The 24481-nt window shown below is 39.4% G+C and overlaps 1 protein-coding gene across 13 annotated transcripts in view; it reads left to right on the top strand.

The window, feature by feature from the left end:
• FHOD3 (formin homology 2 domain containing 3) overlaps positions 1–24481 on the top strand; it is a 414659-nt gene that overhangs the window by 294917 nt on the left and 95261 nt on the right. For 7 of the 13 annotated variants that reach the window (XM_072852993.1, XM_072852990.1, XM_072852998.1 and 4 more), the window contains exons 10-12: positions 583–821; positions 2175–2261; positions 22044–22169. In XM_072852993.1, coding sequence (XP_072709094.1) covers positions 583–821; positions 2175–2261; positions 22044–22169 — 452 coding nt within the window. Of the gene's footprint in view, positions 1–582; positions 822–2174; positions 2262–15685; positions 15788–18105; positions 18484–22043; positions 22170–24481 lie in introns of all 13 variants that reach the window. The other 6 variants (XM_072852996.1, XM_072852995.1, XM_072852992.1 and 3 more) reach the window with 4 other exon arrangements.

Here is a 24481-nt window from a genome sequence, read left to right as displayed (position 1 = left end):
TCTGTAAAAATGGAGATTTTTAAGAGGAATACAGTTACATATACATCTGCTGATCTCTTCCTTGGCTGGGAAGAAATGATGGCACTATTCTAAAATACTTTCTAAAGTAGTAGACAATAACTTCCACTCGATCATTACAAGTGTCATGTCTGAACATGAGGAAATGTTCAATCAGTCAATGCATGAGAGTTTTTTTCTGTTGATTTCACTAGAGCCAAGACTTCACCTAAGTATTCTGGAAGGAAATAGAGAGCTAGGTGTCCAACACTGCTCGGTTTCCTTGAAAATTAAGTCCTACATTAAAAACAAAACAAAACAAAACAAAAACCTAGGAGATATATAAATGTGTTGTTGCAGATCCTGTAGTGTTCTATACAAGGCATCAGTATATAATTCCATTATTAGAGCTGCTACACTGCACTAATGGGTAGACAGCAACTTGCAGGTATAGCTATAGAAATGGTGATGCTAATAGGAGTTAATCATGTTGAGATCAGTTAATTTTTAAAGGCTAGGTGTGAAGACCTGTGGTACCTAAAGGAACTGTCGCAGAAGCCTTGCCTTTCTTCATTTCTTTCTCAGATGACACTGAGACATGAGGATGGAGATGAGAGTGCTGACCCCCCTCCCAGTGGGCGCAAGGACCGGAGAAGGGCAAGTCTTGGTGCTAGTGAGCGGAGGGGTTTAGAGCGCCGACGGAGCCGCAGGCACTCCGTACAGAACGTCAAAAGCACTTTATCGGCCCCTGCGAGTCCATGCGGTCAGTTGAACCCCAGCTTCGTGCTAGGCCATGGACAGCGTGTTGAAGATCTCAGTGAGAGGTGAGTGCATGAGCTGGGGAACGATCCTTTATTTTCCCCTATTATTTCCATTATGTTCATTGCACTTTATTAATCTGACAGATTTTGCTTACTTTTTTCCCTCTTTCCATTGAATTAAAAAAGAAAGAAAAAGCATATTTAAAGTTAAAACAAAAAACCTTAACAACAACAAAAAGAAATGGATTTGTAGGTGCCTTGATTTATCTACATAGACAAGTTCTTTGGCACCATCTACCCTAAGTAAATGGACCCAAACCACATAGACTCATAGACTCATAGAATGGTTTGGGTTGGAAGGGACCTTTAAAGATCATCTAGTCCAACCCCCCTGCAACGAGCAGGGACATGAGGTAGAGCTTTTGATCTGGGAACTAACCAAGGTTAATCTCATCCATTGACAGATTTTATATTCAATATAGCGACATAATAGAAGATTGTAACAAGGGCATAGTCACATTAATGCAGTCTTATTTGTCCTGTATATGTTACAGTTCATTCTTTTTTTTTTCCCCCTTTGCAATCAGCATTCCAGCATAAATAATTTCCTTTGAGGCTACACTGTAGTAGTGAATCTATCTAATGTTTTATAATTAGTGAAAGAGAGACAGTAATGACTAGTTGAGCAGCAGTCTGTAACACTGGAGTCAGTCAAAGCTACTGTCATTGCCAGTCCTGTAAGGTTGGCTTGGGCTACACGTTTAGGAAAAAAGGGAGCTGCAGATCCTCAACGTGTCTGACTACCTCACAAGAGGGCTGGAATTAATTTTGCCTAAGTCAGATGTCTGATCAGCTTGCCTCCCTTTGATGTCAGTGGAGTGCAGCAAGCACTGCTAGGCCTTCAGTTATCTGATGTATTCTACATGCCTGAAATTTCAACCAAGATGAATCATGCTCTGAAAGTGGCTGTTTCTCTCTGTTGACCATAAAGGGAATTTGGCTGACTACCTCAGGTGAAGATACATGCACTGCAGATAGCTAAAGCTGTCATCTGTCATCCCACGGCTCAAGGTGCAGTTTGCAAAATCGAAGCATGCTCCATGAGGAGCATATCTTGTGTTGATTATAACATTTGAAAATTCTTCAGGGGTTTCTGTTAGTTAGCACTGGATGTGAACTTAGAGCCTTGAAATCCTGCCTTACATGTAAAGCAGCCCTTGTTGCAAAGCAAACTGAGTTGACTAAAGCTTAATGGCTTCAAGCAATATGAAAATATAAGACTCCAGATAATTTAAACAGTAGTTGCGTGTTGTAACTGCATAATGGCTTTTTTTTTTTTTTTCCCCTTTCTTCTTCTTGCATTTGGCACCACATTCATGCTTGTTTTCCATCACCTTCTATTGGCCGGGCCTTTAGCGAGCTGGAGGCTGAGCGCCCCGTGGTCTTACAGGCTGATGACAAGGATGACAGTGCATTTCAGGCTGAGTTTAAAGCATCTTCAGTGTGAGTACAGCTGGGGGGCTTCAACCGCTCTGCATGGAAAGCCTCATGCATGATCTTGGGCCCTGCTTCATGACTTACCAGTGTGATTGAGAATCTGTACCCGTGGATGTGCAGTAGATATCATTGATTTGTTAAACTGATTAATTTGGTTTAGAAATAAGGGCATGCTTCAACTCTACAAAAATTGTTGATTCTCTTACTGTAGTTAGACAAATACAAGTCATGCAGGATAACAACTGCTACCAATACGTCTTCTCACTATTAATGTTTGCTTACTAGCTTTGTTTTGCAGCCTTCAGTAATTCCTAATGAATTTGTGTTTGAGCTGATTTTTAGTATCAGGGCAGTAGAAACATGGCAGATTAGTTTCATAAGTTCTTTGAAATATTTTTTCACCAACATAGCATAATCTCAATAATTATCTTCCTCTTCTGAAAAAAATTATCCAGTTTTGCTCTGCATCCTCCTTGAAGCTGACATAATTTAAAGCATAATTTAAGTTTAAATCCAAGAAAGAGATTTTCATTTAAGCAGTCAAATTTAATTTCATGTTGCAGTTGTCCTTGCAATCTTCTCTAGGAAAATAATTAAATTCTCTTCAACTCCTTTTGGAATTTCTAACTTGATCACGTGCCTCTCTAAGGAAAGAGGCATTCAATTATGAATTTATGTAACAATGATCTTCACTTCATATATTAGTTAAATAAAATCCTTCCCCCCCCCCCATTCTCCAAGCCTCTTAGCAGGTAAAGACAGGGAGTATTACTTGTAGCTAGCAAATCGGGTTTTTTCCCATTGGACATTACAGACCACGGAATACGTTTCAGCACCCAAAGATGCAAGTTCTATGCCTAGTGAAATTTTCAAAGTTGCCATAACAAGAAGCTAGTCAACTGTTGGCTCTTCTATAAATCCCACTGGGTTTCTGGTAGACAAGTGTTTCAGACAAGCTGATTCTCTCCTTCACATTTTTAGTCTCATCATCTACCCAAATCTTGTAGTTGTGGTAGGAAGAGGAAAACCAGCCTTCCTGCTTTATCATATCCCAGCGAGTCTCTCAGCTTTCGGTGAAACAGTCCAGATGAATGCAACACTATCTCTACACCTGATATCTAAACTGGGACAAAAAAATAAAGTAAATGCTTCATGGCTTCTATTCATTACCATTTAAACAGAAAAAATGGTGAAGTTGAATGACTCGTACAAAGTTTTTACACATTTATAAAGTTGGAATTAACCTTGAGTGGAAAGACATTTTTCTCTCTGCATTGTTCCTACTGGAATCAAGTTTTCAAATTTGAGCGCGTGGTCTGTGATGCAACATATTTATTGGTTTAAAGGATTTTAATAGAGCATCATAAGTTTAGGCCTTGCTGCAATTTGTAATGAAATTTGTTGCTCTATGGCTCTATGATTTAAAATCATAGGTTAAAATATGATGCAGGCATCACCTGTTTTTGTCAAAAGAAATGCTTGTTGTGTCCCTTCTGCTTCCATTATTAATGTTGTAGAGGGGAATCTGTACAAATGGATGAAAATTACTTATTACCTCTCTAAACTGAAAGTAACTTTTGTTCATCCAGGAAAGATCTGTCTTCTGCCACTGATCTTCTTTTGGTTCATAATCCTAGTCCCTCTCGAGGAAGGAAAAAAGTTCCCAATCAGTTTTTGCAGTGCTGTATTTTCTGAAAAACAGTCTGCAAAATGGGTTTCAGTCTCTTTATTCCTTCAGTACATTTTCTTTACCCAGAGGAAACATGTAACAATATTAAGGATAATCTTACTGTGTTGCTCCTGCTGGTATCTAAACTTTGTGTGTGGTTGCAGATGTCTATGTCTGGTTTTACAGTGGATTAGCACCATCAAGTTCAGTGGAATTGCTTCTGATGGACATGGTTAGAGATTAAAGTCACACTGTAGTATGTTTTGTTTGGGGCAATATTCTTGGTTATTTTTGGACTTCACTACCAAAATCAGTAGAAGGTTCAAGTTCTTCCTCAGCATTCTCCTTCCCACAGTGTTCATGTTTCTTTTCTTTCTAACTCTGTCAGCTGGTTTGGCAGTTACTTTGCTTTTGTTTACCACATCAAACAGGTTGTCCACAGTCATCTGCTTTCTGTCAACCGATAAGTCTTCCAAAAAGAGAAAAATCCATGGTGCTGGTAAAACAAAAAAAGACAATATTGGCCAAATTCTGTTCTGTCTCACAATGCTCTATATCCAGAAAAGCTGTCTGAAGTCAATGGAGTTGCTCTGATTTACGCCAGGCTAATTGAGAGCAGACTTTGGGTTTTGAGCTGGGAAAAGTTGACCGTAAATGCTAAGGGCAACCAAAAGGAAAACTTGCAGGCCTTTTTCATCCATTTGGCAACCTTCTTCCAAACTAAACCTATTGCCTTTTCACTTGTGGTTCAAAACAAATAAAGACCCAAATCTGCTTTGTGTTAAAATAGTTTTCATGGAGAGTGAAACCCAGGCTAATGTGCCCGTTACTAAATAAATAAAGAAAGAAGTTGATAACGACTACTAAGAAAGGCTGAAGGTTGGTATAAGGATACGTAGCTGCTTCAGTGTACTTTCAAATGCCAGTGCGGACCACCAGCAGATTTGCTTTGCTCAAAACTTCTTTCTTTTACCATGATGGTGTAGAGCACCAAAAAGCCTGGGGGGAACTTCAGTCCTCTTAACATGACATTTTAAATGCTTCGCTGAGGGCACCTCCTAAGGTTTTCTGCCCTGGTCCAAATTGAGTGCTCTCAATCTGTGGTCTAGAATGCTGTTTCTTAAGCGGTAGATATTTGAACAAATTCTTCCATGGTTTTTTTTTTTTTCATTTTAAAGTAAAGCTAGCTTTTTCCAACCACACAATGGATAGAGTCAGGGAAAAACATAAAGAGTGGCATGGAACTTGCACATCCCCATCTCTCTCCCTGGGTGTCCCATCAGAGCTGTGTCAGCCAGACTTAGCAAATGTACTCAGGGAAGCTTCTATGAGATTTACACTGGCACCTTTTACCAGCATTTGAGTGAACAGCTCTGTCAAAGCTTTATGGAATTAGTTACAATCAAAAACTGAGGTTTATAAAGTTGTGAATACCTAGGATTAGGTATTTACCCCACTTTTCTAGACTCTCTGCTTTCTTCTTCTTCTTTTTCATAGCTTTGCTTTGTTTTATATCATTGAAAATCATGAAAGAATTACTGGGATCGCTCATAAAACACTATGTGTGTTCATCTGGAGATAACCAGGCCTTGGTTAGGACTTTCTTGTCGGTATTCCCGTGTCTGAAACCTAACAACCAGAAGAGCTGACAGCCATCTTAAGAACCCACCAGAGCAGAGCCTGCATCCTGAATCAGTGACTGGATTTAACAAGCTATCTTTTCTAGACCATGTGGTTAAAAAGGCATGAGGAAGACCAACTGTTCAGGTTCACCTGAGACTTCCAGATTTTTCGATCTGAAGAAACTTGGCCTTCAGGAGAACCGTATTGGGGAGGGAAGAACAGCAGAAGACCAAACAGGGAATTACGTGCTTATGAGCTGTGCTTTTGTTAGGGTCCTGCCTGGAAGGCTGTTAGGACTCTTCCTCTGAGCAAAGAGTAGCACAGGGAATTTCAAAGTTTCCTGCAAATTTCCGGGTTAGGTGGACACAGCACTGTTGCACAGTGCAAACTGGGCTCAAGGGCTTTCACAGCCTTCACAGTCCTAGAAAAAATTGGAAAATTGTTGTTTAAATAAAGGAAAGCTGTGCTGAGAAGTCATAAGGATCTGTTTGTTAGAAAATACATGTTTCTGATGCTTGAGGATTGCTGAGATGCAGGAAGAGGTCGTGACACTATTTTGGTTTTACCAGAAAACAATGAACATAGCTGAGCCCCTGATGCTAGACATTTTTTCTGTTTAACTTCAGATTCCTGTCGAGTTTCTAACCAACGGCACAGACCTTAGTTTGGCTATTATGCCCCATTAACTGATTATTCAAATGGCTTCATGTAGAGCCAGGCCTGCAGGGGTGGTTTGTCCAAAATACAGCTGAGACTTTTTAAATTATTATTATTATTATTATTATTATTATTATTATTATTATTATTATTTTCCATATTTTCAGACATCCTAAACCATAACTAATCTTTGATTTTTCTCTAGCATTTACTATGGCAGAATTCTAGTTTTTGTCATGATGTTTCAAGTTCTGGTGACTTTCCACTACACTATGTGAAATGTTTTGATTATGTAAATACTTATGGCTATAAATCAAAGTGCTGGTTACAGTGGTGGGTGGGGTTTATTTTATTTTATTTAGGATGGGTACATTCCACATCTCTTAGAGTTGCTGTCTGTGACAAATATGATGAGCGGTATGATAGGCATGAAAAAGCAAAGCGGGGAGACTCAGTATCAGCATTTAATGCAGGACTCAGGCTGTGATATGGGTTATTAAAGGCCCAGAAGAGAAAAGAAATTAATTTATTTTTATTGCTGTAATAGAAGGAAACAAAGGTATTTTTTTTCCTAGACGTTTATCTCTGCTTCCTGGTTTTGGATATTTAAAACAACTGAGGCATGAATCTAGACAAAGAAAACATCTCCAGGATAAATGCAGTCACACATCTGTGGATATGCTAAGGATCTCTTTAATACATATGTGTATGAGCTGAGCTACCTAGCATTGCAGGGGCTTTGAAACAGGACAACATATGATAAGTTATGGGGAAAATGTTAACTTTTTTCACAGTTTGGTTAGTATGGGCAAAAATGGAAATGGGATGTAAAAGCAGTGGGTTTGGAAAGAAGATTTATCCATGAAATTAAAAGGCTTGGTAAGGTAGCATCTGTTCATAGCATCAGACCTTTATTAGTCTTTGACAACACTAACATACAAAATCTGATCTGCTCTTTTAGGTTTGGGGCAGGGAAGACACGTTTATTTCTCTTATGCAGGTAGGGTTATTTGAAGCAAGAAGTCAAGCAGATTTGAAAGGAGAATAAAAATGTGAAATCTGTGATCTTACTCTTTGTAAGAATATCTTGGAAGCTCCTATAAGAAATGCAGTAGAGGAAGACACATGAGACAGGTTAAGAAAAATTTTATTTCAAAGCCATAGCATAAAGAAAAGACTCCATTGATGTATAGATAGGGATTGACCCATTAATGCATGAGTAATAATTAAAAAAATATTTAAAAGTTACAGCTTGATGACTATCTCATGTACTGGTGTTATTACTGTCTCAGGTTGATACTAGCACTTTTTATCTGAATTAAAATACCTCTGTAGAAATGTCAGGTTTTGTAGTAGGGGTACTGTTTGCTGTCTGTGGGTCTTGCTGAAAGGAAATGTTTTATACTTGGTATACGTGCAGAGTCCAGTTGACAGCACTGTACTTTGCTGTAAAGGCAATGGTAGATTTTCCCTGTTTGAACTTCAAGAGGAATGAAGAAAGCACTGAAACTTAAATGAGATTATAGCTGCATGGCAAATGAAAGCACAGTGCGACTTAGCCTAATTATTTTTTACTTTTTTTTTCCACTGGGTATTTAGCTTTGGTGAACTACCTGAAGAAATGTAATGCCAAACCAGGATGTGAATACGTTTCTCTGGAGGTCCACAGTAGTGTCTTATGCACGGGACTATACATGCCTTAGAGAGTTCACCTCCACAGTTTGTTCCCGGTATTTGCAAACATCATCCTCTGAGGCCAGGAAAGTTTTTTTTACACATATGATGCAATGGGAGGAAGAAAAGACCGCAGTTTGGCAGGATGCCATTTCCAGATCCCTCCCTTTGAAGTAAGGGGTAATAACAGTAACCTTCAAGTGTCAACCAATATGCAGTTCCAAGCTCTGAAAACACCGTTTCTTCTCTCTTTCTGTATATGTTTCAGTATTTATTGCTCCTAAAGTCTCTCTGCATCATGATTCTGTTTCTTTACTTCTTCTGCTCATACAGATGTAAAAACAGCAGCACTGTTCAGTGATCAGAGAGTTGGGACTCTTGACGTCCACACAGCCTTGCCAGTATCTTAAGCAATACTCTGCTGTCTTGTTCTGCTTTGATGTGTCCAAATAAAGCAACTGCGTCAATTAAAAACATGTGAAGGCATCACCTAGGTATTATTTAGGTGTGAAAATTTGTTACTGATCATATTTTAGGGATAAGAAAATAAGAGTAACCTAAAGATAAAGAGCAGCATATCATGAAGGCATAGAGAACACACCTACTTTACCTTATTTGTCATTTCCTCAACTTTTTTTCTGAACAGTTGTCTTTCTTTAGGACAGAAATAGTAAGATGATTTTCCTTTTGACCTTGGTAATTATGCATCTTAGTTTCCTTTTCTGTGCACAAGGCTAAATTTTGAGGCTTCACGAGAAAGTTGTTATCCATATCATTTCATGTATTTTCATCTTCACATAATTGCAGCAACTGCAGTGGTCTATAACAGGTAGCAGTGGAATGGAAATGGGGGGGGGCTTAATAGGTGGTTTCTTTCATTTTGTTTTTAATTGAGGAGGAAAGTAAATTGCCATATCTTTATACAGAGTAATACATGATGAATTTAAATTATTACCACTTTTGGCTTTCACATAAAAGACTAGTTGAATCTGTTCTGGCAGCTAGGATAGAAGAAGGGAAGAAGAAAGAGAAGTGTACCAAAGCATTTGTTTGTTTTACAAGGACTTAGGAATTTGGCTATGAATTGTGCTGTCTAACCTATGAAAGTGGAATTTCACTCATAAATTGAGGACAGTGGCAAGCAATTGCAAAAGAAAATAAAATTACATCCACTGTGACTTGTAAAGATCTCTCCTTGATGGAACATTTTTCATTTTCTATTTGTTCACCTGTGAGGGTTTCGGAGAAGCAGCTTTCCAAGCGCTGTGCAAGAGGTAAAACAGGTCAGAGGTTTGAAGGGGGGAGGGGAACAACCTTGAAAGAAAGATTTGTGAGATCAACTGTAGTATTTCATTTAGAATAATATTGTGGAATGGCTAATGGTGATCTTACTTCATTGAATGTGGCCCGTAGTCCTAGTCAGGCGCTGCTCCTCTGAAAGGCAGTGAAAGTTTAAATTAAAGTAATTTAAAGAAGCTAAACTGAAAAGCACTCGACTTAATTACAAAGCGAAAGGGAGAGAGAAAATTCCTCATCAGTAATTAATGGCACATAAGGTGACTTTCAGAGTGTGGGAATAATGGCCGATAGCTTTACAATTCCCCGGTCCTTTCTTCTCTGGGTTGCTTCGTGACTCCAAGGTCCCTTTTTTCACCAAAGTCCAGTGTTCACATTTCTTGGGAATTTCTACGTAATTCTCTGGGTGGTCGCAAAAGGCTCAGAAGTACATTTAGGGCCTTGTCTGGTAACCTGCAAAATTAAGAAGGAAGTACTTAGTAAGACTTCAGTAAAGGTTAAGTGAGCCCTACATGAATGGGAATCATATACCAAAAGGGAGATATTTTAATGTGCTGTTATCCCATGAATTAACTTTTATGTGCCTTGTAAGTGCAGACCAAAATGTTGGTAGCCTAATTATGGCAAGACCATCCTTTTTCCTACTGTTCTATTCAAACATTAGTGGTCAAATTCTTCCTGAATTAAAATGATTTAAAGCATATCTTACACTTTAAAAATTTCCTTTGATACCAAACAGCAGAATGTGTTTCTGTGCTCATGCTTATTTTCTGGCTTTGGGTTTTGGGTTTTTTTCCTTCAGCACAGCCTTTGATTTTTCTATTAGATGTACCTTTGGGTTTTTCTTTGGAGGGGGGGAGTGAGAAACTTGTGTTTCTCGGCTACAAGCTAGAACAAAGAAAGCCTGAGTTTCTTCAAGCTGCATTCATGAAAACTCTGTGAAGGGAAGAGTTTGGGAGGAGCCTGGAGAGGACAGTGGCTAGATAAGCTTGTTCAGCTCTAGGGACCAGTAAGGTAGAGAGCATTTTTGGGTGCTTTGAGTTCTTGTGGAGTGAGATCCAGTGTCTTCAGAATGGTGCCTTCATTTTAAAATCATTTAGCTGTGGCTAGGTTTGGTGTGTGTTAGGTATGATGCCTAGCATCTTATGGACTTTGCCATAAACTTGTAAACTTTCTAAACTTGTAGATGAGTCCCTTGATTATCATTTCCTTTCATCAGTCTCTGTGTGTTAGTGTTTCCGTGTCTGCAACTCAGAGTAGCTATTTAATATCAGCAGGACAAGTTTGATTTGCACTCTTTTTATTTCTTTTGTTTTTAAATTTATTTTAAAAAGGAGAAAGGTTAATCCATTAGTTCTAAAGCCTTTGCCTAGATTTCATTTTGATGTCCTAGTCGTTTCCTATCCATAAACTGCACTTTCATAGTCTTTTTAAACACGCACCTATTTTAAGGGGCTATAAATACTTTCATGTCAAACTTTAGTTGAAACAACTGAGCAAAAACTGTGCCCTAGTAGATGCATGTTAGTTGCCGTGACTGGTGATATACTTTATAAAGATTTCTGGGGGTTTTGGTTTTTGTTTGTTTGTTTGGTGGGGGTGTTAGCCTGTAGCAGTAATCCATTTTAAAGATGAAAATAAACACAGCGATTGTTTTGCAATTTGTTTTCACTGCTATAAAGCTTTTGTTTAAATACTTCTAATCTGGTGCTGTTATCATGGAACTGAAGTAACCCAGCAATAGCCTTAAGGTTAGCTGAATATATCAGATCCTTCAGCATTAGCTGAAACCCTTCCTCCCTGCCTCAGGATAAATATTTGCCTTTTGTTGAACAGGATAGTTTCCTCTGCGCTACTGAAAAACATGCTGGCTTCTGCAACCTATTTTAGTTGAAAACCTCCCTATGAATAATTTTTCTTAATTTAATTCTACTATTGCATTGACACCAAATTTGCATGTGTATGTGGGAGGGATGGTGAGCTTTTCCACGTCATTCCTTCTCCATTGCATACAAAAATGAACACATAACCCTGAAGGGTCCGGGTGAATTCACAAGTCTGCTGTTCTGTTTGAGCATCCGTCTGTTTGACGTTCTTAGCTTTATAAGAATGTCATGTCTGTAGTTGGTGTTTTCCTGTTTCAATAAATAATCAAGTGGAAATTTTCCTTTTCTACCTTTTGGGAAAGATCTAGCTAGCAGGTACTACCTGTTTTCATGGACAGAATATCTGTTCTCTAACAATACTGAGAAACAACTGCCACTATTGCTTTGGTTGAAAGAAGAGCATGCTTGATTCCTGCCTGTGAGCTTACCCCTCTCCTCTGATCTGAATCTGATCCACTTTCTGGGGATAGTCCAGGGGTCTGAAACTGTCAGTTTAGTTGCTGAAAGAGGACTTTCCAAGCATTGAGCATCTCTCCTAAGCACACGCTTATTTCCATTCTGCAAGTTTCCCTCAACTGAACTTGGCCCCCGCAGGCTGGGGACCGTGCCCACCTCCATGCACAACACCGGTCACCCCTGCAGCCAACACACGCAGAGCCAGCTCCTTCCTCTGGCTTTTCCAGCCAATTTGCCGTGCACCTGCTCTCCTCCTAGAGGTGATATTAGCAGAGGAAGAGAGCTTGGCAATCAAAGCTTCTTCTAAGCTTTTGATCTGGAAGTTAAGGAGATTTGAGGAAAGAGTCCTGACAGGAGAATTGTCTGACTGGAATCTCTAAAATTAATCCACCAATTAAGGTATGACGATGGGTGCCCAGAGACATTTCACTCTTCCTAGACATCTGGAGGGGAGTGAAGACATCACTTAACTTCCAGCCTCTGTCATAAGAAAAGCTAAGCCAGGTGATTATAGAGGTCCTCTTTCTGGGTCAGCAATAAACAAACTCATTTTCATGATTTTGTCCATCTCGGATCTCAGCATCTGACTATTGCTGTCTGCTGTCAGCAGCGTTGGGAATGCCAGTCTGCCAAGCCAGTCACTCTAATAGGTGTGTAACACCTGCTTGGTGTGCCCTCTGAGCGGATGGGGGGTGTGTATCATTTGCATATGCTCACATCTTAGAGCCCACCCAGTTAATTCAGTTTATTTTTTTGTTATCCACAGTTCAGATATATGTGCAATATTCAATAAGAGAGTGAATTCCAACAAAATACTCAGCTTGGAAACAGTACCCATCGGGGATGTGTTAATGTCTGATTATAAGCTGCAAAAACAAGTGTGCCACACAGGGTTGCTGTACATGCATGTTTCTTTTGAAATATGATATTCTCAAATAATATACAAATTAAGGGGCTGTTACTCTTGATCTGCTCCTTTAGAGTACAGCAAGTCATAACATCTGAGAAGCAGGGTCTTGACTTCTTGCTTCATAAGACAAACTTGCAGATAAACATCACAGCAGACAGAAGTATTTCCTTCATGTGACATTATTAATAGTTCATGACCCATCATGAAGGAGGACAGGGGCTAAACATTCCCGTCAGCTCCATGTAGGTCAGATCACCTCCTGATCTAAGTTCTGTTTCTCATTGTAGGCAGGAGTGCGTCTCTACCTGTAGACTGAACCCAAAACCTTACAGGTCCCAAACTGGTCTTTACGGGATAATGGTTTTCAGTCCAGTAACTGACTTAAAGATGAAATTAATTCCCTGTTTTATAACTTAGCCTTCAGCTGGATGTACTGCACAGCTTACCTGAAAGAAGCATGTATGTAAAAATCTAAGGTACTTTAAGCATAGCTATCTTATATATATTCTGAAGAGCTATTTCTATTTTAATCATGTTTTTAAGTAAACGCTAGTGCTTATGGAAAATATGTCATTGATGGCTCTGGAAATGGAGTTATCACAGTTCTGTTTCCTGGTTTGTTTTTCAGCTGTTAACCTGAGCTTATATGGACATTTCTGTTGTAATTTTAAAAGCTGCTTGGTTTTCAGGATTTTTTTGCAGACAACTAGTCCTTCCAGGGTCAGGTGCAGTAAATTTTTGTGAGGGACTGGTCATATATCCTAATTTTATGAAGGCTGTTACACATAGGCTTAATTTAGGGTGTTTTCATATTTATAATTAAGCTAGTTGTATGGGAATCAGATTTTCCCAATAATGGATTAGAATGATGCTTTGCAAAGCGTTAAGTAACCCAGATGACTGTATTTTAATTGATTACTGCTCACCTGTGGTATTTAATATATGGTTCACTTGACAGTTGTACACTTTCTACACAGAAGCTCAGCATTTTCAAAAATGGGTGCCTAAAATTAGAATAATAAGTCCTTATTTAGTTCCAAACTTTGGCTAGCTCTAGGGAGATAGGCTCTAGGGTAAAAGTAGTTTTGGGCCTCTAGGTACCAATTAAATACCCTATTCTGATAAATACTGATTACAAAAACTCTGAACAGTGGGGAAGGGAATAGCTTTCGCTTCTGGTAAATAAGACTTGGTATCAAGACTTTAAATGGTAGGTTCAGGGTTATAAACACAAGATGTAAAGACAGGATGACGAGATTTCAAGGAAAATACCCAGGATGTGTCGCTCACATGGCAAATGTTAGTTTAGGGGACTGATGATCCTGTGTTACGAAGTGATCCTTAACCATGAGCTAACCCTCTCAGTGCTGGATGCTTTTTTCTTCTCACCTTCTCTTTCCATTCAGTGCAAATATAACTCCAGTGGTTCCCAGTTCAACCCATATTGTATAAACTTCTGTCCTTACTACCGTGCACTCGTCTGAATGAATAAACTCTCAAAGAACCCTTTCAAATATATGAGATCCACCATATCCAATGATTATTTCAGTTACTATTTTGGGCATTTCGAGACAGTTGAGGAGAGCAAGGAATTTGACATCATTGATCTGGAAACCTGGTGGGAGCTTAAAACGTAGTAATAACGAGCCCGCTCTTGTTCGTATTAGCAATAGCTGTGCTATCAGCGTTATAGGATGCATCGTGCTCTTATCAGAGAACCGTGATCTCACAGAGCTTCATGAGTTACTTCCCAAATGTGATTGCTGTAGGACTGGCAGATGCAGACGTTTGCCTTTCACAAGAGATAATAGCAAAGCTAGTACTGAGCTGCTCGCTAGTAAGGAGAAGGGATGATATGAGTGCTCCCTGGTCAACTCCTTTTTTGGGGGTTGTTTTTTTTAGTATAACAATGTATACACATGTGGAAGTGGAGAGGTGTATCTGTAGGGGAGATGTATGTTTGTGGAGAAGACAGGGAGATGGAGAGACGACAACTGAGATGGTTGTGTTACTATGATACCTTAGGAATGGTTGAAAGTGTCTACCTTATAGATGTTTGCCAGAGCATTGGAAAAGTTCCAGGTGCTGCCATTTTCCTGATTATTCTATAACCAACTCCATACAAATGCAACAAATTTTGGATTGACCCTTTGCATTGCACTCGATGAGTTCATGATCTCACATTGTAAATATTCATTACTCTTATGACATGGAAACTAATTCTAAATGGAAAAAAATGCACAGAGTATCCCTTTAGAATTAGAGAAAAGAAAACCAGCTTTCAGGAAAATGCAAGGAATATGAGTGTTTTACAAACTTTATTACTATTTGTATGCTTTACTTTTTGCATGGAAGGTAACCTAATGGTAGTCATCATTAAATCAAGTGGAGATCAACTGCAAATGCAAAAGAAGTCCAAAGAGAGAATATTTTCTAAGTCTTCCACAAGTCTGTTGGTTTGAGGAGGAAGGGCATAAATGAGAGGGAGAGGAGGCAGACAAAGTAGCCTTTTTTTGTTTTGTTTAATATAGTTTTCTTGTTTACTTATGTGGTTTGTAGGTTATGGAGGCTTTTATATGTGACTTAGAATTCTCCTCTGCCAGAATTACTGCTGAACCGAAGCCTGCTTTGACCGTACTAATGACTCTCTACTGAAATAATTCATGTACTGGCATCTGATAACTTAAATATTGCTATTTGCAAATAGTCCTGAACTGATTTGGTCTCTCTGTTATTTCTAAGTTTTTCCAGTTGAGCTATCGGCTGCTTAACAGAAATGTTTTATTTGTGTTAATTCAGAAAGTGTGATGTCCAGTGCCAGCTGTCCTATGCCAACACAGCATGTACTGTCCTTTAAGCCAGACAGACATAGCTTTAATGGCTAACAAGTTGAACATTGATATTGTCATGAATGTTTTCCATCAACGCCTCTGCAGGTAGGGCAACAGCAAATGGAAAGCCAAGCTCCAGAAAAAACAATGGCATCTTTGGGGTCTTAAAAATTAATAGTAAAAAATGTAAATAGGGAAGAGGATACAATTTTTGTATTCGTAGCTACCCTTACACCAACACATACTTAGCGGGAAGTTTTAGGTGGCTGTTTGTCTAACACAGGGGGGCCATAACTCCCCCCCAGCCCAGTGTTTTCCTTCCATTTCTAACTTCATGGCATTTCTTTTTCTGGGGACTCACATCGTTTTCTCTTCCACCTTTTCTCTTTCCATCCCACTGCATGCCTCTTTCCTTGGTCTGGCCTCAGAGAGGAGGAAGAGTATGAAGAGGAGGAAGAAGAACAGCCAGTCACAGAGCCCAATACTGAGGATGAGGGGGAGGAAGAGGCCAGTAGGCAGGTCAAAGCCAGGTACCGGCATTCAGCTTTGTCCCTCCACGTTTTCCTCAGCCTCTGGCATGAACTGACCAGCGCAGTGTGCAGCAGCATCTACCTTTTCACTTGCATTCCTAGATCACTTGTTAAAGCCACCCCCCAAGGAAATCTTTCTGCATTTAAAAGCGTTGTTGGTGTGTGTGTGTGTTAATGGAAACATGCTTAATTGTGTAGGCTCAATGCGCTAAGAACTGTCTGCGCTCACTGCCTTTGTACAAAATGAGTAACACTCACAAATCTTAAAAGATTTAGCAGAAAGCATAACTTCTAAGCATGGCTTAGGTTTATCTTTTTAGTTAAGGCAATGGTGAAACATTGCAGTGCTTCACCGACTTAGGATGTTGCTTGGTTTCTTAGGTTTTCATCCCTATTTTCATGATACAACCTTATTAGCAATATCTGTTGCTATGAAGAAGATCGACATTTTTTGAATGCTGCCTATGATTTCTATCAATTTTGTTCATGTTTAACAGGAAAGAACTACTTAGAGGCAAAGCTGATAGATACAGATCATTTTATACATACCTGCCCATCTGTGTATATATGGATATAAACAAACCACCTATCAAAACAATATTCTCATGTAAGATTTTCCACTTATTTCTGAGGTATATATGGATTTGGCATCTGGCAACTTTATCCTAGTAAATTGGAAGAAAGAAAATATGTTCTTTCTTCCAGACAGCCATTTGATTTAGGTTAAATTGTTTGGCTTTGCAACTCGGCAAATGAGATTGGATTTTTTTTTTTTAAATAAACCACATTCATGCAGACGCTATACAGCATGGAAGGAAGAAAGGAAACTGTTTAATGTGCGAATTCCAAAGAAAATACTGTACTGTTGTTATTAATATCTTCCAGTCTGCAAATCTTGCCAATGGCTGCTTGAAATTTCAAAATTAAGTGATAATTTCCTCAAATCCAATTCTTAAAAGTCAAAGCTAAGACACAAGTTATTAGTAAATTACATTAATATACTAAAATACTGTTTAAATAAAAACGAGGAAGAGCCGTGTAAAGGGCATGATGTGCTTTTAGGTCATCGGTCTTTTAAAATAATAGTCACTGTGAGATAACTGGGCGATATTCCCATGACTTTACTAAATAGCTCCTTTCGCTGTCACTGTAGCGTAACAAAGGTGATCTGTACCCTGGCCATTCGTGTTAGATGCTGTCAGGAAGGGTAGGACTAGCCTGGCTTCAGTGACTCCTGTCATGCGCAGCCGGTGCAATAGATGAAGGTGTCCAGATTGCCCTGTGCTTCTGTCATGAGAACGATTACCTGGTATATACCTAATGATTAACTTCCTAATATCCTAACGTATGTAACATGTATTCTGTTTTTGTTGCATACTCTGTGCCAAACGCACACTCCTCAGGTAAGGGCTATGCCTTGCATGCCTGTAGGTGGATTGCAGAGGTGGTCTCAGGAGAATGAAATCAGCCACCTGATCCAGCTCAAAGGCCATGCACAGTGTTTATGCTGGAGATACTAGTGAAAACAGATATCCCGGAGTGCAGATCCCATGGCTTTTCACCTGCCTTTCTGCTTCTGTCACTCACCAACACCTGCCTTCACTAGAGCAAAGCAGGTGTGCTTTCTGTTGCACTTGATGCAACTCTGCAAGTCATTGTCTGACACCAACATGGGATGCTGACACCCAGAGAAATTAGTGCCTTCATACCTAGACAAATGATCTGGTAAGGCGTTGCTTTTGAAATCATTCTAAACCTTAATTTTGACAGAACAGTGCTGATTGAGTATTTTTTATTTTCATCTTTAGTGGATGAGTGTTTTTAGTAAAAATATCAGATCACCAGGGAGGATGATAATCAGATATCTGGCCTTCAAGAGGCAGTCACGCAGATTGTATCTTGAAGCATCTATGCTCTGTGGACCATGTTATCCAGCATGTTGGCACTGCTTTGTTCTGCTCTGACAATACTTACAACCTAACTTGAAATATTTGAAAATTGTTCAGAAAATGGTTGTGAAAAGGTTCATGAAAATCAGTTCTGAAGCCTGTGGGTTAAATCCCTTCCATTCCTTTAAGCTAAGTCGCTTCCATTCCTCAGTATTTCCAATCCCAAGAAGAATCCCACTGGGATACAAAGATTTGAGTTCTCTTACTTTATTAAAAAGAGATTATGACTGTCTAAATTTGGGAAGCTTTTGTTTGTCTGACTCTCCTTGACTTTATTTTTTTTCCTCCAAGTGGTACTATCTATTGATCTCTCTTTTCCCCATTTTTCTCTCCTTCCCTTCCCTTTCTCATGATGTTTTCCTCCTGCAGTGGGGTCCCAGGTGCGCGGGAGTCTGTGAATGAAAACCTTTCCTGGTGTTCTGATTCTTCAGCCGTCTCCAGTGCCATTTCTCCAGCTGAGAGGCCTCTCTCCTGCTCTAGAGCGAAGAGCTCTTCTAGCAGCTCCTCTTCTGTGCCTGACTCATCTCTGTCTCATCATAATTCTGTCCTTTCATCACCATCTTCACCTGCGGCAGCATTGCTAAGCTCTTCCCAAAATTCATCAGCATCCATTACTCCAAAGGCATCTCCAATGATGGAGAAATTGCCTTATGTGCCACATACTCCTTTTCACCTCTTCTCGTACGACTTTGAAGAGTCTCCAGCATCTGTGAAAGAAAAGGAAGCAGAGGTGATGAGGGAAAACAGGTAGATTTTACACAGCTGACATTAACTTTTAGATAAATGAATAACACCTTTCAAGAGTTTTAGAGTGGTAATAATGCACTCTCTGTGTTGTATTATTTCCAGAACATACTGTATTAGTTTTAGTCCTGTAAGCCTGTATTTTGATTTGATTGATATTCTCCCCTTGCCTTTGTTGCCTTCATTTCATCTTACTCCTCTTCAAGGTCTAGAGTTAATAAGTATCCTGGCCTACTCTATACAGCAGTAGATGAATAACCTGTGATTTGGGAGATCACAGAAGAGAGCACCATTTTGCTCTCATTTACAATGATGTAATTTGCAGACATGATTTCATGAAAATTAATGGAGCTTTTCTGCTATAAAACCAAGAGCGATCAGATCAGCACTTGGAATTCAGGGGTGAAATCCTGGCTTCAAAGACTGAACTGCCAAATCCCGAATTTGCTGTTAGATTACAGTGCATATCCCTGTCATGTGCAATTTCAACTTGTGCTTGTAATAACAGGAGTAGATTAAACCCTATAAAGAGAACATAGCACTCAGAATAGACAGTTTTCCCTCCGCAACACCTGGTCAGTTCAGTTGTTCCTCAGGCATTTCTCGTAGTTTTTAATTTTAATTTTTAATTTCTCCATCCCACCTATTTAAAAACAAAAAGAAATAGTTTTGTCTCAATCTGTTTTCAAGTAAAACAGATTGACAATAGGTATCACTAAAAACAATGCTAGAGAATCAGCTTGAAAATAAGTTGATTTTTAGCTGTCTCTCCCAATGGTCAGTGTTCTTCGAGTTAGGTGTTGAAAACATGCACGTATATTGTGAGCATATTTATTTCTTCCTTTCTCCAGCAGTCCTTCTGAATTTCTGCATGTGAACAAATACTTTGATTCCTTTGATCCTTTTAATTTTCGATCTTGCTCTTCTAATAGGTGGGTGGTTTTTGTTGCTTTTTCATTTTGCTGAAAAGCCTGTAAATCCAAGTAGCTGTTGAAAAGAGACTTAGTTCACATGTCTTTCCTTACCTGCAGCTTGAACACTGACTTTCCTCTAAATTTACATTTTCCTGCATAGGTGCAATTTTCCCTTAGGCCTCTCGCACTCATTTATTGCTCTCTCATTGCTGCTGCTGTTAGACTTACACTTTTTAGAAAGTAGATTCCTAAATACCTCCTGTTCCTCCACTATTTCGTATTTCTGTAGTGATTTTTTTTTTTCTCTGACCATCCTTGCATTTCTAGTTACCACATAGGATCAAGGGCGTGGTGTGGGGGAGGATTGTGCTGGGTTTATCTGGAGAAGAAGGAGGGCAATGCTTGCACAATTTGGGCAGTAATGTGTTCATAAAAGAGGTAAATGTCTGGATATCTGGGCTTTCTTCAAAGTGAAGGCTTCTGGGAAAAGGCCATTGCATCTGCATTGGTATATGAGACAAGAAGGGAAAATGGAAGTAATAGCCACCACCAGAGGAAAGGTAGAAAGATAAACATTGTGTACAGGATACAGACTTAGCTTGGTGTGCTGCTTTTGCCTTGCTACTCTTCCAGCATCTCTGTCTCCCTCTAAATTTGATATATAGGGATGCCATATCCAGGCCAGTCCCTCTGACTTTGATTTTGTTAATATTTGTAGGTCTGAGTCCATAGAAGGTGCATTCTCTCCATTTTAATGAGAGTTATCTTTGGACTAATTGAAATTCCTTGGTCTGAAAAAGGATACTGCGCTGTGTCAGCTTTTTCATGGGGCAGAGGAGAAGAAAAGCAAATGTGATGGTTGATAAGAAGATCTCCTTTCAGTTGATTGAAATGGAAATGGAAGTTTCTGTTAGTGTCAGGAACATACCAAATGAGCTCCAAGTTGTTCTTAGGACAAGGGAGTTTTCTCATCGCTCACTCAGTACAGGCACAGGCAGAACTTTTTCTGAGCTGAGCCTGCTGGAGAGAAGGCCTGTGTCAGGTCTGTGCTACCAGGGAAGCCCCGCACTGCCCAGCTACACAGCCCTCCACCGGGCCACTGTCTCCAGTTTCTAGTTAGTTTTCTTCTAGGGCAGGAATGCCAGGAAGGCAATTATTTGCCATTCTGCAAAATTCCTTTTGTAGCTCAGAAAAAGTGCATGTTAGCATTTTTTTCCAAAATTATTCCCCTATTCCTGGACAGTCAGCATGGTGTCTCAAAAATAGATGGTGGTGGTGGGGTGTTTACTAAAACATAACCCTGGAATTGCTGCCAAAGGGGGCATGTTCTCTAAAGTATGATCCCTTCCATTATACAAACCCCTAACTGAAATCTATTCTGATTTTAACACGGGCCTTGGCAGGCATCAATGCTATTGTACCCTAAGGAATGAAGCTTAAAACTTTGAATGAAATTTTGCATGGCTAGATGAGTGTGCTAAATGGAGCTGAAGGAAACCAACCAGCCTTTTCAAATAAAATTGCTGAGTGAAATTACTGAGTGCTGATGTGTGTGGGAGAAGAAGCAGCAGAGAGAAAAGATACGGTGAAGGAGGGTATATTATATCTTATGAATTAAAATAAGGAAAATTATGTTGCCCTTTTTCCTGAAGTGAATTTTGTCATTTGGATGAGTTGGCCTTGCGGAGTACTCACCTACACCAAGAGCATCATACACTTTCCATGTGGGAAAATGGTATCGTCTGTGAACAGAAATGTTAACGTTTTCCCAAATCAGGAATGTCTCCTTGACATGCTGTTTAAGTACGATGGTTAAAAGGCACAGCAAAGCAACGCAACTGCCTTTTCTATTCAGTACGGGAGCCAGGATGAAAACATTGATACAAGGGACTCTGGGGAGGTGGCCGTTCCAGGAGTCCTGGAAGCAATTTCTCTTTGATCAGCAAGCTCACATTGAAGTCAAGCAGGTTTTGGGGTTTTTTTTAATGGAGGGAATGGCTGGTAAAAATTCCTAAAGCCATGCTTTCAGATAGATGTCTTTTTAACCATGGTGATTATTTTTTACAACATTGTAAGAAATGGTACATAAGCTATGACTTATGTTGCGGGAGGGGAAAGAAAATACCTCCTGCTTTAATTGAAAAGAATGTGGATGCTTTTCATTTATAATGCAAACATTCACAAATCGTGGACATCCATGTTCAGATCATGTCTTGGGAACGCGGCTGTTTTCCTTAATTTCACTAGATATGAATACTGCTGACTTGGACTGGTTTGGTCCCTTTTCTAATGGCTGGGTATGGGCTCCCAAACCAGCTAATAAATTTGAGTAACTGAGCGGTAATTTAAGTATTCCCGCTCCAAGTTGTCACTTGGGAGGACCATTCTAATTTCTCATTATTTTCCATAACACTAGCTCACTATTTGAATCAAATATGTCCATGACATGGTTGATACTAAAACGAGATGATAGGTTGCAAATTTGAAGCTGGGATTAGAGCAATATTTTCAGAAGGTGGATGTTTGAGAAGTTCTGGGGTATGGGATCACTGCCACCTGCTAAACAAGAGGATTTACTGTTGCATGCCTACTTGCTGACGGATTCTTTCTGTCTCTCTCTTTCTCCTACTTTCCTTCCCATTGCTTCAGATACAATAGCTACGGCAGCAGCTCTTACTCTTCTCCGCGACCTTACTCTGGTGTGAGTGCCCCAACAACACCCACTTCTCGTTATGGGACAACTCTCTCGCCACCTCAAGAGACCAAATCTGACAGGTTTGTAAATTAATCAGTGTTTTGACAGCAGTTCCTTTATAGACAGGACGAAAGAGATAAGTGTAAACTGTTCTGAATGGGTAGTGGAACTATCTTGTAGCCAGATCTTTTCTAACGTTGGAAAGAGAATGTACAAAAATCTAGATGTGTTCATTTCGTACTCATTCTCAAGCCTTTCTCTGCCTTGGTGTTTAGGGATGGATGTATTTCCATCCCACTTCTCCTTCCGCTTAAATGGATAAAACAGAGTTGCTTCACACATATGCTGTTCTAAGTATTAAAAGGTGAATTAAAGCACATTTTATTTCTTTCCATTTTTTAAAATAAATTCAGACAGATCTATTTTCACTTCTATCATCTTAAATCAACTATAAAATCTTGGAAATGTGCTTAGCTCAGCATTTACTAGGCCATAATTTTGTCCCTCCTTGAAAACGCATGATATATCTGATTGTATTTCAAGGGCAAAAAGTTTCTTGCTGTAGGTAAAGGAAACTCATACTAACCTACCAGTTATCAGCTCTCTTTAAAAAAAAAAAAAAGGGGGGGGGGGGGGAACAAAACCAAGGAAAACACCCCTGCACCAGCAACAACAACAAAAAAAGCAGTATTTTGAACAATCAAAATACTCTTTTGAATTATGTAGGATACTAGGGAAAGAAAAAAGATAGGAAAATGTTATGGATACATGAAAGAAATTCTTGGCAAGAGATTGGGACCACCAGAAATTAACTGTTACAACCTGAAAGTAAATGACAGCTTCAAAGGATGTCATGCTGAGTTTAAGGAGGAAACGTAGAACTTTTTAATTAATTTAATTAAATAATTTAATATAATAATTTAATTAAATAATTTCCAATTAGGCCAGATGGGCTTTGGATTGTTTGTTGCCAGATTGGCCTCTATTTCATAAAAATTCTATCTCCCATTCTTTTTTTGAACCGAAGGCTTTTTCAGGATCCTTTGTCTATATTCCAGTTAATTTTTATTAATTATTTTTTTGAATGTTTCTGTATGTGTCTAGAAATACATGTATATATGTTTTATGTGTGTATGTATATATGTTTGAACCTACCTAATGCCTCACATCCTTTCCAGTCTAGTACTCGGAATGGTTCAAGTTAGGTCTTTCCAGCACGCGTGTATTTCTAGCCATGAGGTATTGATTTAATCCTTTTTTTTTCAAGTGAGTAATTGCATTAAGTTTATCTTTGGAGAAAGGCATCATTTTTCATTTGCTCATCTTCCTAGAGTAACTTGCCTCGATTTGTCTTTTCTAATCTGAATTAAATTATTGCCGAGTGAAACCATAATAAAAAAATCTAAACTGGCGTTTTCACCCCCTTTTACCTTAGCAGAATAGATGCAAGATAAGCAAGAATTAAAGGTATCCTGTGCTTTTGAAATTTCAGCTTTCTAAGCCCCTGCTGTTGGAAGCTTCTGGTTGCTACTGCAGCAAAGAAACCCCAAAGTGGTCAAACACTGAGGTGGCTAAAGATGGTTGGGCCTGTCCTGCAAGAGGTTGATCGCTCTGGCCCTGCTCCAGTAAAGGAAGCAAGCTTTCATTGCAGCATGCGCATAAGTGCGTCGCTGGTTTGGAGCCAAAATGCCTTGGCCCCACAGGATGAAGCTGTAAAATTTGCAGATTCAGGGAGAGTCAGGCCAGAGGAAAGCTCTGTAATCATCTGTTGTGACCTGTAATGGGTCTCACAGAAGCTAGATGAAAGCTCCCTGTACCTTCACGTGTTTTCAAGTGGCAGCGCGTGACTTCTCTTGGAAAGCATTCCAGTATTTATCATCACTGCTAGGAAAATATTTCATATTTTGGAGGCCGGTTTGTCTAGCAGCATCTTCCAGCCATTACACCTCGTTCTGCTTTTCTCTGTGAAATTGGAAAGTGCTCTGCTTTCAACTATCAGATATTTCCATGTTTTAAGTGTCTGAACGCAGTGCTTGGAGTTGCATTTCTGTCTTTCCTTCAGGTTACGTTTACCGCTTTCCACCTCACATGATACAAATTTCTCCCCTCTTGTTTAAATTCGCAGCTTGCTATTCATGGTAGTTGAACTCGCCAGGATTTCCACATTCTTGTATTTGAGGGATGTTACAGCCTGATGCTTTTTGTATATTAATCTCTGAGAAGCGTGAAAAATGTGTGTATGCCACAGCTGCGTGTTGCCTGCAGAATAGATGCAGTTATTTCTTGAAAGAAAATGAAATTTACAGGTTCAAATGCCACTTTGCATCAAGTCTTGTTCTTTTTGAGTGTGCTGCCATTGCAGATATATAGTTCAGCAGTCTCTAATGACGTG

Source organism: Ciconia boyciana, chromosome 2, assembly GCF_034638445.1.
Source record: "Ciconia boyciana chromosome 2, ASM3463844v1, whole genome shotgun sequence".
In the NCBI taxonomy this organism is placed as follows: Eukaryota; Metazoa; Chordata; class Aves; order Ciconiiformes; family Ciconiidae; genus Ciconia; species Ciconia boyciana.
The sequence above is the reverse complement of the archived record's forward strand: the minus strand, read 5'-3'. Positions and strand labels throughout refer to the sequence as shown.